Genomic DNA, 12,161 nt, shown 5'->3' with positions numbered 1-12,161 from the left:
AGGTTTGTGGACAGGAATTGTGCACCATACGCAAGACTTATTATATAGATATATGGTTAAAATGGTATTACCTGACACACATTAATGAAATCTGGTTTTTCCAGATTCATATAGAGTTTGACCAGAACACGCAGGACTTCATTTCGAAATTGCTTATTCTGCATCAGTGACATGCACACTTTCACACTGTATGCAAGCATCCCAGAGATATCATTCTGTGAAGAAATAGGAGCGTTAAGTATACCAGCATCTTAACACACGGCAAAAATAACTTCCATGGGATTTAATTAAAACAAACTGGGGTTGTCAGAAAAATGTAAATGCTTCTAAAATGGCATCATGCCATCTGCAATAAACAAAGTGTATTAACTAATTGCAGGGACACGACATCGCCAACAATTATTTTAAAACTTCCATAATACGGGTTGACTAAAACTGAAGCTACAGCATTAATTCTATGACAACAATAAAAGGCCAACACCGAACTACCCTTGAATGTTCCTTTTTGGAGAGGTGGTGGAAAGAGAGAAGTAAGAGTGTAATACATCATAAACGGCAGTGTTACAATAAGAGATACTCACAGATTCAAGAATCACTTTCTCAAAGACGTCAAGTCGCCTAGTCTCGAGTGCAATGCCAATTGCCTGTTTGTATTTGTGGTCATCAAAGCAGCGTTGGAACATCTTATTCACAATACCTTCTAATCGAGGGTCAATGGATTTCTCCTCACCATCAGGAAGTTCTCTATTTTCAACTCGAAGTTTTGTGTAATGATCAATGCACTTCGCTACAGTAAAGAAATAACAATCACATTAAACATTGGTCACATGAACCAAGTCAAGGCTAACCACTGCCACGCCTTAAAGAATTGAAGCTGCCAATCCCTTCTTGCAGCCATATTGAAATGTCAGTGGCCATCAAACTCCTGCCTTCCAACAATGAAATGCTGAAGCTCAAGTATCTGAGGAATATTGCTCACCAGGAAACAAAGAAAGTGGAAAAAAAGAAAAATGAAAGCTCAGTAACTGGATGGATAAACATACCATTTTTCACCTCTGGGTTCAATTTCCTTTGTCCAGCGAGTACAAAGTAATTTCCTCTATGGGCTCACACTATGGGCTCGATTTTTCCTACCGGGAAGGGAGACGGGCAATGTCCGGGGTGGGCTGCGACCCTGCTCCTGGCTCCATGTCAACTCCGCGCATGACTTTCCCGAGATTTTTTTTTCGTTCATGGGATGTGGGCGTCACTGGCAATGCCAGCATTTATTGCCCGAGAAGGTGGTAGTGAGTCGCCTTCTTGAACCGCTGCAGTCAGTGTGGTGGAGGTACTCCCCCAGTGCTGTTAGGGAGGGAGTTCCAGGATTTTGACCCAGCGACAATATACTTCCAAGTCAGGATGGTGTGTGACTTGGAGGGGAATTTGGTGATGGTGTTCCCAAATGCCTGCTGTCCTTGTCCTTCTAAGTGGTAGAGGTTGCAGGATTGGGAGGTGCGCAGAAGCCTTGGCGAGTTGCTGCAGAGCATCTTTTAGATGGTACACACTGCAGCCAAGGTGCACCAGTGGTGGAGGGAGTGAATGTTTAAGGTGGTGAGTGAATGGGGTGCCAATTATGGGGCTTGTTTTATCCTGGCTGGTGTTGAGCATCTCGAGTATTGTTGGAGCTGCACTCATCCAGGCAAGTGGAGAGTATTCCATCACACTCCTGACATGTGCCTTGTAGATGGTGGAAAGGCTTTGGAGAGTCAAGAGGCGAGACACTCACCACAGAATATCCAGCCTCTGACCTGCTCTTGTTGTCACAGTATTTGTGGTTGATCCAGTTAAGTTTCTGGTCAATGGTGACACCCCAGGATGTTGATAGTGGGAGATTCAGCGATGGTAATGCCATTGAATATCAAACGGCGGTGGTTAGACAAAGAAAGTCATTGCCTGGCACTTGTGTGGCGTGAATGTTACTTGCTGCTTATCAGCCCAAGCCTGAATGTCATCCAGGTTTTGCTGCATGTGGGCATGGACTGCTTCATTATCTGAGAAGTTGCAAATGGCACTGAACACCGTGCAGTCATCAGCGAACATCCCCACTTCTGACCTTATGATGGAGGGAAGGTCATTGATTAAGCAGCTGAAGATGGTTGGGCCTAGGCCACTGCCATGAGAACTCCTGCAGCAATGTCCTGGGGCTGTGATGATTGACCTCCAACCACCACAACCATCTTCCTCTGTGCTAGGTATGATTCCAGCCAGTGGAGAGTTTTCCCCCTGATTCCCATTGACTTCAGTTTTACTGGCTCTTTGATGCCACACTCGTTCAAATGCTGCCTTGATGCCAAAGACAGTTACTCTTGCCTCCTCTATGGAGCCGAGTGGTCCTGACAAAACCCAAACTGCGCATCAGTGAGCAGGTTATTGGTGAGCAAGTACCGCTTGATAGCATGTTGATGACACCTTCCATCTCTTTGCTGATGACTGAGAGTAGACTGATGGGGCGGTAATTGGCCGGATTGGATTGGTCCTGCTTTTTGTGGACAGGACACACTTGGGCAGTTTTACACATTGTCTATAGATGCCAGTGTTGTAGCTGTACTGAAACAGCTTGGTTACAGGCGCAGCTAGTTCTGGAGCACAAGTCTTCAGCACGACAGCCAGGATGTCATCGGGGCCCATTGCCTTTCTGTATCCAGTGTGCTCAGCGGTTTCTTGATATCACGTGGAGTGAATCGAATTGGTGAAGACTGGTTTCTGTGATGGTGGGGATCTCAGGAGGAGGCCAATAGGGATCATCCACTCGGCACTTCTGGCTGAAGATGGTTGCAGACACTTCAGCCTTGTCTTTTGCACTCACGTGCTGGGCTCCACCATCAAGGATGGGGATATTCATGGAGGCTCCTCCTCCTCCTGTTAGTTGTTTAATGGTCCACCATCATTCACGACTGGGTGTGGCAGGACTGCAGAACTGCTTCCGCTTTTTAGCATGCATGTAGTCCTGTGTTACAGCTTCCCCAGGTTGGCACCTCATTTTTAGGTACGCCCGGTGCTGCTCCTGGCACGCTCTTCTGCACTCCTCATTGAACCAGGGTTGGTCCCCTGGTTTATGGTAATGGTAGACTGAGAGATATGCCAGGCTATGAGGTTACAGATTGTGATGAAATACAATTCTACTGCTACTGATAGCCCACAGCACCTCATGGATGCCCAGTTTTGAGCTGCTGGATCTGTTCTGAATCTATCCCATTTAACACAGTGGTAGTGCCACACAATACGACGGAGGGGGTCCTCAGTGTGAAGACGGGACTTCGTCTCCACAATGACTATGCGGTGGTCACTGCCATCATTGTGGTCATGTGACAGGTAGATTGGTGAGGACGGTCATGTAGGTTTTTCTCTTGTGTTGGTTCTCACCACCTGTGGCAGGTCCAGTCTGACAGCTATGTCCTATAGGACGCAGCCAGCTCGGTCAGTAGCGGTGCTACAGATCTACTCTTGGCGATGAACATTGAAGTCCCTCACCCAGAGTACATTCTGTGCCCTTGCTACTATTAGTGCTTCTTCCAAGTGGTGTTCAACATGGAGAAGTACTGATTCATCAGCTGAGGGACAGCGGTAGGTGGTAATCAGCAGGCGGTTTGGGCTTGTTAAACCCGCTCTGCGATGTTCCCGACCAATTAAACAGAAGTGGATCTGATGACACCATTTGATGATGCGTCACAGCCGGTATCCTTAAAGTGACCATGCCCACATATATGTGACAGTTGTGTTGTGAGTGTTCTGCAGCACTGAGGTGCTGCAAACACGGACAAACATTGCACAGAGGTGCACGGCTGCAACCAGGCTCTCCAAATGACTCCCTCCATATGCTTATGTAGGGAATCACAGCATGCAGAGAGGTTCTATTCCCTTCTCATGGGCGGAAGAGACCTCCCCAGGACACCAACGCAGCCTGGTTGCACATTGCACAGGAGGGCACAAGCGGGGTTGTCGGCAGGAGAACCTGGCTGCAGTGGTGCAAACCCTTCAATGATCTCAGCAGATCATGAAACATTACTGCAATGCCACACCCAACCTCATCCTGTTGTGCCACACATCATATCCCTATCACTCTGCCTTCAGTAGGTAACCTTTGACATTGCTGCCAAATTAAGTTAATCTAAGTCATGGCAGGAGAGCCCAGACGCGTGTCATGCTCGTCCTGTGCTATGTGGGAAGTCAGGGACGTTCCCAGTGTCCCTGACTGCTATGTGTGCAGGAAGTGTGTCCAACTGCAGCTCCTGACCAGTGCCGCATGGATTCACTCTGGAGCATCAGCGATGCTGAGGAGGTCGTGAATAGCACGTTTCGTGAGTTGGTCACACTGCAGGTAAAGATTACTCAGGCAGCTAGGGAATGGGTGACTATCAGGCAGAGCAGTGGAAGGAAGGTAGTGCAGGGGTCCCCTGTGGTCATCTCCCTCCAAAACAGATACACCGTTATCGGTACTGTTGGGGGGAGATGACTCATCAGGGGAAGGCAGCAGCAACCAAGCTCATGGCGCCATGGGTGGCTCTGCTGCACAGGAGGGCAGGAAAAAAAGTGGGAGAGCGACAGTTGTAGGGGATTCTATTGTAAGGGGAATAGATAGGCGTTTCTGCGGCCGCAATCGAGACTCCAGGATGGTATGTTGTCTCCCTGGTGCAAGGGTCAAAGATGTCTCGGAGCGGCTGCAAGGCATTTTGGAGGGGGAGGGTGAACAGCCAGTTGTCATGGTGCATGTAGGTACCAACGATATCGGTGAAAAACAGGATGAGGTCCTACAAGCTGAATATAGGGAGTTAGGAGTTAAATTAAAAATTAGGACCTCAAAAAGGTAGTAATCATGTCACGTGCTAGTCAGAGTAGAAATAGCAGGATAGTTAAGATGAATACGTGGCTTGAGGAATGGTGCAAGAGGGAGGGATTCAAATTCCTGGGACATTGGAACTGGTTCTGGAGCAGGTGGGACCAGTACAAACCGGATGGTCTGCACCTGGATAGGACCGGAACCGATGTCCTGGGGGGAGTGTTTGCTAGTGCTGTTGGGGAGGGATTAAACTAATACGGTAGGGGGATGGGAATCTATGCAGGGAGACAGATGGAAGTAAAATGGGGGCAGAAGCAAAAAGGTAAAAAGGAGATAAGGAAAGGTGGAGAGCAGAGAAATCTAAGGCAAAAATCAAAAAGGGCCACATTACAACATAATTCTAAAAGGACAAAGAGTGTTAAAAAAATAAGCCTAAGGCGCTGTGTCTCAATGCGAGGAGCATTCGTAATAAGGTAGATGAATTAACTGCGCAGATAGCTGTCAACGGATATGATGTAATTGGGAATACGGAGACATGGCTCCAGGGTGACCAAGGCTGGGAACTCAACATCCAGGGGTATTCAATATTCAGGAAGGATAGACAGAAGGGAAAAGGAGGTGGGGTAGCGTTGCTAGTTAAAGAGGAGATTAACGCAATAGTAAGGAAGGACATTAGCTTGGATGATGGGGAATCTGTATGGGTAGAGCTGCGGAACACCAAAGAGCAGAAAACGCTAGTGGGAGTTGTGTACAGACCACCAAACAGTGGTAGTGAGGTTAGGGGTGGCATCAAACAGGAAATTAGGGGTGCATGCAATAAAGGTACAGCAGTTATCATGGGTGACTTTAATCTACATATAGATTGGGCTAAACAAACGGGTAGCAATACGGTGGAGGAGGATTTCCTGGAGTGTATAAGGGATGATTTTCTAGACCAATATGTCGAGGAACCAACTAGCGAGCAGGCCATCCTAGACTGGGTCTTGTGTAATGAGAGAGGATTAAATTGGCAATCTTGTTGTGCAAGGCCCCTTGGGGAAGAGTGACCATAATATGGTAGAATTCTTCATTAAGATGGAGAGTGACACAGTTAATTCAGGGACTAGGGTCCTGAACTTAAAGAAAAGTAACTTCGATGGTATGAGACGTGAATTGGCTAGGATAGACTGGCAAATGATACAAAAAGGGTTGACGGTGGATAGGCAATGGCAGACATTTAAAGATCATGTGGATGAACTTCAACAATTGTATATCCCTGTCTGGAATAAAAATAAAACGGGGAAGGTGGCTCAACCGTGGCTAACAAGGGGAATTAGGGATAGTGTTAAATCCAAGGATGAGGCATAAAAATTGGCGAGAAAAAGCAACAAACCTGAGGACTGGGAGAAATTTAGAATTCAGCAGAGGAGGACAAAGGGTTTAATTAGGAGGGGGAAAATAGAGTATGAGAGGAAGCTTGCTGGGAACATAAAAACTGACTGCAAAAGCTTCTATAGATATGTGAAGAGAAAAAGATTAGTGAAGACTAATGTAAGTCCCTTGCAGTCGGACTCAGGTAAATTTATAATGGGGAACAAAGAAATGGCAGACCAACTGAACAAATACTTTGGTTCTGTCTTCACGAAGGAAGACACAAAAAACCTTCCGGATGTACTAGGGGATCGAGGGTCTAGTGAGAAGGAGGAACTGAAGGATATCCTTATCAGGCAGGAAATTGTGTTAGGGAAATTGATGGAATTGAAGGCCGATAAATCCCCAGGGCCTGATTGTCTGCATCCCAGAGTACTTAAGGAAGTGGCCTTAGAAATAGTGGATACATTGGTGGTCATTTTCCAACATTCTATAGACTCTGGATCAGTTCCTATGGATTGGAGGGTAGCTAATGTAACCCCACTTTTTAAAAAAAAAGGAGGGAGAGAGAAAACAGGGAATTATACACCGGTTAGCCTGACATCGGTAGTGGGGAAAATGTTGGAATCAATTATTAAAGATGTAATGGCAGCACATTTGAAAGCAGTGATAGGAGCGGTCCAAGTCAGCATGGATTTATGAAAGGGAAATCATGCTTCACAAATCTTCTAGAATTTTTTGAGGATGTAACTAGTAGAGTGGACAAGGGAGAACCAGTGGATGTGGTGTATTTGGACTTTCAAAAGGCTTTTGACAAGGTCCCACACAAAAGAGATTAGTGTGCAAAATTAAAGCACATGGTATTGGGGGTAATGTATTGACGTGGATAGAGAACTGGTTGGCAGACAGGAAGCAGAGAGTCGGGATAAACGGGTCTTTTTCAGAATGGCAGACAGTGACTAGTGGGGTACCGCAAAGTTCAGTGCTGGGACCCCAGCTATTTACAATATACATTAATGATTTGGATGAAGGAATTGAATGTAACATCTCCAAGTTTGCAGATGACACTAAGCTGGGTGGCAGTGTGAGCTGTGAGGAGGATGCTAAGAAGCTGCAAGGTGACTTGGACAGGTTTGGTGAGTGGGCAAATGCATGGCAGATGCAGTATAATGTGGATAAATGTGAGGTTATCCACTTTGGTGGCAAAAAAAGGAAGGCAGATTATTATCTGAATGGCGGCAGATTAGGAAAAGGGGAGGTGCAACGAGACCTGGGTGTCATGGTACATCAGTCGTTGAAAGTAGGCATGCAGGTACAGCAGGCAGTAAAGAAAGTAAATGGCATGTTGCCTTCATAGCGAGGGGATTTGAGTATAGGAGCAGGGACGTTTTGGTGCTGTTGTACAGGACCTTGGTGAGACCACATCTTGAGTATTGTGTGCAGTTTTGGTCTCCTAATCTGAGGAAGGACATTCTTGCTATTGAGGGAGTGCAGCGAAGGTTCACCAGACTGATTCCCAGGATGGCAAGACTGACATATGAAGAAAGACTGGATCGACTAGGCTTATATTCACTGGAATTTAGAAGAATGAGAGGGGATCTCATAGAAACATATAAAATTCTGACAGGATTGGACAGGTTAGATGCAGGAAGAATGTTCCCGATATTGGGGAAGTCCAGAACCAGGGATCACAGTCTAAGGATAAGGGGTAAGCCATTTAGGACCGAGATGAGGAGAAACTTCTTCACTCAGAGAATTGTGAACCTGTGGAATTCTGTACCACAGAAAGTTGTTGAGGCCAGTTCGTTAGATATATTCAAAAGGGAGTTAGATGTGACCCGTACAGCTAATAGGATCAAAGGGTATGGAGAGAAAACAGGAATGGGGTACTGAAGTTGCATGATCGGGCATGGTCATGTTGAATGGTGGTGCAGGCTCGAAGGGCCGAATGGCCTACTCCTGCACCTATTTTCTATGCTTCCCTACCCTACCCATCCTTACTCACACCAACTTATCTTGCACCTCCACCCATCTCTCGCTCTCTCTCTCTATCTACATTATCACATCCCATCTCACTAGCCATCCCTCACACATAACCTCATCCTTATCCAATCATACCAACTAACACACATGGGTAGGCACTTGGGTCTTTTACCCAATGTTCTTGTAAAGTTTATATTAATGTGTTGTCAAACATTGAAATCTTTATTTTCAACACTTTGCCTTCTTGGACAAATGTGAGTGCACCTTTGGAAGTGGCTTAGTGAGTTGCAGTGAATCATGAGATACAACAGTACCCCACCCCAAATGGTGATGAGTGTGAAAGGAATGGCTTGGGCATTGTACGGATGCTTTATGGTGTTGGTGTGGGTGGTGCCAACCTGGCGCATCATGTGGCAGCCAGGGTGTACAGCGTCAACTAGTCAATCTGGCCATGGTGGAGCCATCCCTGGCCTCCCGGACAGCAATATGGTCAGGTGCTGATGCTGCACAGGACAGAGCATCAGCACCTGACCACATTGCAGAGAAGGTTGGTGCTGTTGGTTATGTTGGTGTTGGGGCTGATCATGGTGGGATTCTGAGGACCAAGGTGAGATGTTTTCAAGGGGACTGATGCTGATGGAATAGATGGCAGCTGAAGTTGAGATGACAGAAGCGAGCAGTCAATGGAGAGAGAGGTGACACTGGATAGAGAGTTCACTAAGCTGAAAAGTATATTCCAAATCCTGAAGGCCCCAGCTTCCAATATTGGAAATTGAACAGCTGTGAATCATGGCCATTTTGACAGCTGACCCACCTCCAAACTCGCACTTGCAGCACCGGTAAAATTCCAGCCTCTCTCTAACCATCTCCAGCCTTACAAATCTCTCCCAAACTCCAACTTCGTTTGCATGGCCACCTTTATTCCCAACGGCCATGCCTTCAGGTACCTCAGCCCCACTCTCCTGAATTCCCTCCTTACACCACTTCACCTTCCTCTAATCCTCAAAATCCACCTCTTTGACCAAGCTTTTGGTCACCCCAGCTATTTCTCCTTCTTTGGATCAGCAGCCATTTGCACCTAGAGACATTTTTCTACGGTAAAGGTGCAATATAAATGCAAGTTGCTGTTTTGAACGGAGTTTGAACAGTAATTAACTCAATTTCTAGCAGGCATGGACCCACATCACAAACTTCCCTAATTTGGTACTACATGGCAATACCACTTAGAAAAGCTTTCCCATGATGTGTGTGGGAAATATAAAACATCACACTGGTTTAATAGATTCGAAGTCGGGGCAGGGTAGTAGAGGATTCATTATAAATGTTACCATACTACTCCCTGAGGTAACATCCTTCAGATCAGTGGGCACAAATCTATACTGAGCAGCTTTAATACATAGAAGTCACAGCACGGTAACAGACCATTTGGCTCAACCAGTTCATGTGTTTACCCTCCACAAGTAAATAGTCCTATAAATTACAGTTACCCGTCCTGTTCCCATATCCCTTCAACTCCCCTTTCCTTTATCCAATCTTATCTTGAATGTCAGCACTAACCACTAACCCTGGAAGTGAATTTCACAGCCTCTCAACTCTAAAATGTTGTACATTTCGCAATAACTGAACCAGAAAACTTTAATAATTACAACAACCAGGATAGCAGGTGTTGGAAGTTTAAAATAACAGACCATGGCAACTTGGTTATACTCTTTCCAAAGCTGAAGTCATCAAAGAAGAGTTTTAAAAACTTCAGAAGCAGGCTCAAGATATCTCAGAAAAATCCACAAGCAAGGCCCAACCTTGCATCATTAAATACCAATTTTTTAGTGTTACACTCTTATGAAATAATTCACCAGAAAAAAGTTTGAAAATAGTTAGTAAATAGTGATGGAAATTAAAGAATGCTGACCTATAATGGTCTCCACGTATTCAGATTCATCATTAACATTGAAGAGATCCCCAGCTCCAAGCGCATAGTTCAGCGATTCCTCAAAGGCTCCCAGGTGGTAAAAAACTTTAGATGCCACTAAGGCAGCAAACTCCCGACTCCTGAATGTCTCATCTTCATATAATTCCTCACTAAAAAGGAGCACAATATCAGTATTAGAACCTTTATACTCATTAATTGATTATATATTGTTACCTAGGTATTGGTAGAACAAGCTGATGGCACCATTCTCCTCAATTTACTTGTGATCAGTACGGCCAGCCTACCAGCAAAGTGGCTGCACTGTAATGCTTGCTAATTCTCACACAAGACCATGACATTTTAGCCAGTTCTCAAGTGCAAAGTAGTGACAACATGTGAGAGAGAAATCTTATGATGTTGCTTCTGGCTGCTTAGACCCACGCCCACATCCCCAGCATCGAAGCACTAACCACACTCGACCAGTAGCGTTGGGCAGGCCACATTGTTCGTATGCCTGACACAAGGCTGCCAAATCAAGCACTCTACTCGGAACTCCAACACGGCAAGCGAGCCCAAAGTGGGCAGAGAAAACATTGCAAGGTCACCCTCAAAGCCTCCTTGATAAAATGCAACATCCCCAGCGACACCTGGGAGTCCCTGGCCGAAGACCGCCCTAGGTGGAGGAGGTGCATCCGGGAGCGTGGGGCTGAGCACCTCGAGTCTCGTCGCCGAGAGCATGCAGAAAACAGGCGCAGGCAACGAAAGGAGCATGCGACAAGCCAGTCCTACCCACCCTTTCCTTCAATGACTGTCTGTCCCACCTGTGACAGAGACTGTGGTTCCCATATTGGACTGTACAGTCACCTAAGATCTCACTTTTAGAGTGAAAGCAAGTCTTCCTCGATTCGAGGGACTGCCTACAATGATGATGATGATGATGATGATGGAGACCCACGGTATGGGAGTCACTTTTTAGTGTTCTCATACAATTAAGTTTGAGGGCTGTGCCAACTGACTGAATATTCCATTAACAGTTGTTGGATGTTCAGAGTGTGCAGGTTACCGTTTTTAGAAGTGGTACAGCAAGCTTGTGTACCAATACACCATACCATTCTAATACTTTTGATTTTCGAAGTGCAGAGATGATATACAGGTGCAGCACCTAAAATCCGGAACCCTCGGGACCGAGGCCATTCCAGATTCAGGGCTTTTCCGGACTTACAATTTGCTTTCTGACATCACGAATCCGGAAACTCATGAGCCCAGGTTCGGGTATTTCCGGATTTTGGAACGTCAGAAAGGGATTGGGGGGGGGGGGGGGGTGGAGAGGGAAAGAGATTCCCACTGAGGAGCTGTTCGGACCCCGCCGAAGAGGATGTCGTCAGGTGGGCCCCGCCAAGGAGGTCGGCGGGCAGAACAGATCGCTGAGGATGTTGGTGATCTGTTCCGCCCAACGAGGATGTCGTCGGGCGGGGCCCCACCAAGGAGGCCATTGGGCGGGCCGGCGAAGAAGCCCCGAGGCGAGCAGCGGTGAGGCGAGGCCCGAGATCGGGCAGCAGCGGAGCCCCAAGGTCAGCAGGGTCTTCCAGTCCAAATTCCGAAATCTTTTAGGGATTCCGAACGACCCTGCCACTGATCGGTCCGGAGTCCGGATTCTCGACACTGCACCTGTACAAGCATTCACAGACAGAGCACTGAAACACAAGATGCTCTTTTAATTTAAAAAATTAGGTGATGAATTTGGATTTGTTCATTTTACAGTACACAGCAACACTTATTATAAAGTCCTTCAATTCTAACTACCAAAACAAAAGTAGTCAGAAATTCACATGACAACAAAACTATCAGAACAGCATAAATTCCTTACATTTTAACCACAGATTCTGAAATTTCAGCCCAGAAGTCATTGACTACGGAGTTCAGCTTGTGCAGAGCAAATTCCTAGAACAGAAAAAATATATATATTTATTCATGGGTGTAGAGTACACTTTTGATGACTAACCAAGTTAAGTTTCAACGTGCAATGTACGCTGCCTCCTTCAGTTGGGAGCGCAAAGCAAACTGCAGGCTTTTCAGTCTCACACTAACACTATTATATCCCGA

The 12,161-nt window shown here is 46.2% G+C and overlaps 1 protein-coding gene across 1 annotated transcript in view; it reads right to left on the bottom strand.

The window, feature by feature from the left end:
• The window catches only part of psmd1 (proteasome 26S subunit, non-ATPase 1), a 153,774-nt gene that overhangs the window by 133,460 nt on the left and 8,153 nt on the right, over positions 1 to 12,161 (bottom strand). Inside the window, exons 3-6 of the mRNA XM_070883400.1 lie at positions 11,926 to 11,999; positions 10,059 to 10,228; positions 582 to 787; positions 72 to 215 (exon numbers count right to left, since the gene is read on the bottom strand). Of these exons, the coding sequence (XP_070739501.1) occupies positions 72 to 215; positions 582 to 787; positions 10,059 to 10,228; positions 11,926 to 11,999 (594 nt within the window). The remainder of the gene's footprint in view (positions 1 to 71; positions 216 to 581; positions 788 to 10,058; positions 10,229 to 11,925; positions 12,000 to 12,161) is intronic.

This window comes from Pristiophorus japonicus, chromosome 6 (assembly GCF_044704955.1).
Source record: "Pristiophorus japonicus isolate sPriJap1 chromosome 6, sPriJap1.hap1, whole genome shotgun sequence".
Classification (NCBI taxonomy): Eukaryota; Metazoa; Chordata; class Chondrichthyes; family Pristiophoridae; genus Pristiophorus; species Pristiophorus japonicus.
The sequence above is the reverse complement of the archived record's forward strand: the minus strand, read 5'-3'. Positions and strand labels throughout refer to the sequence as shown.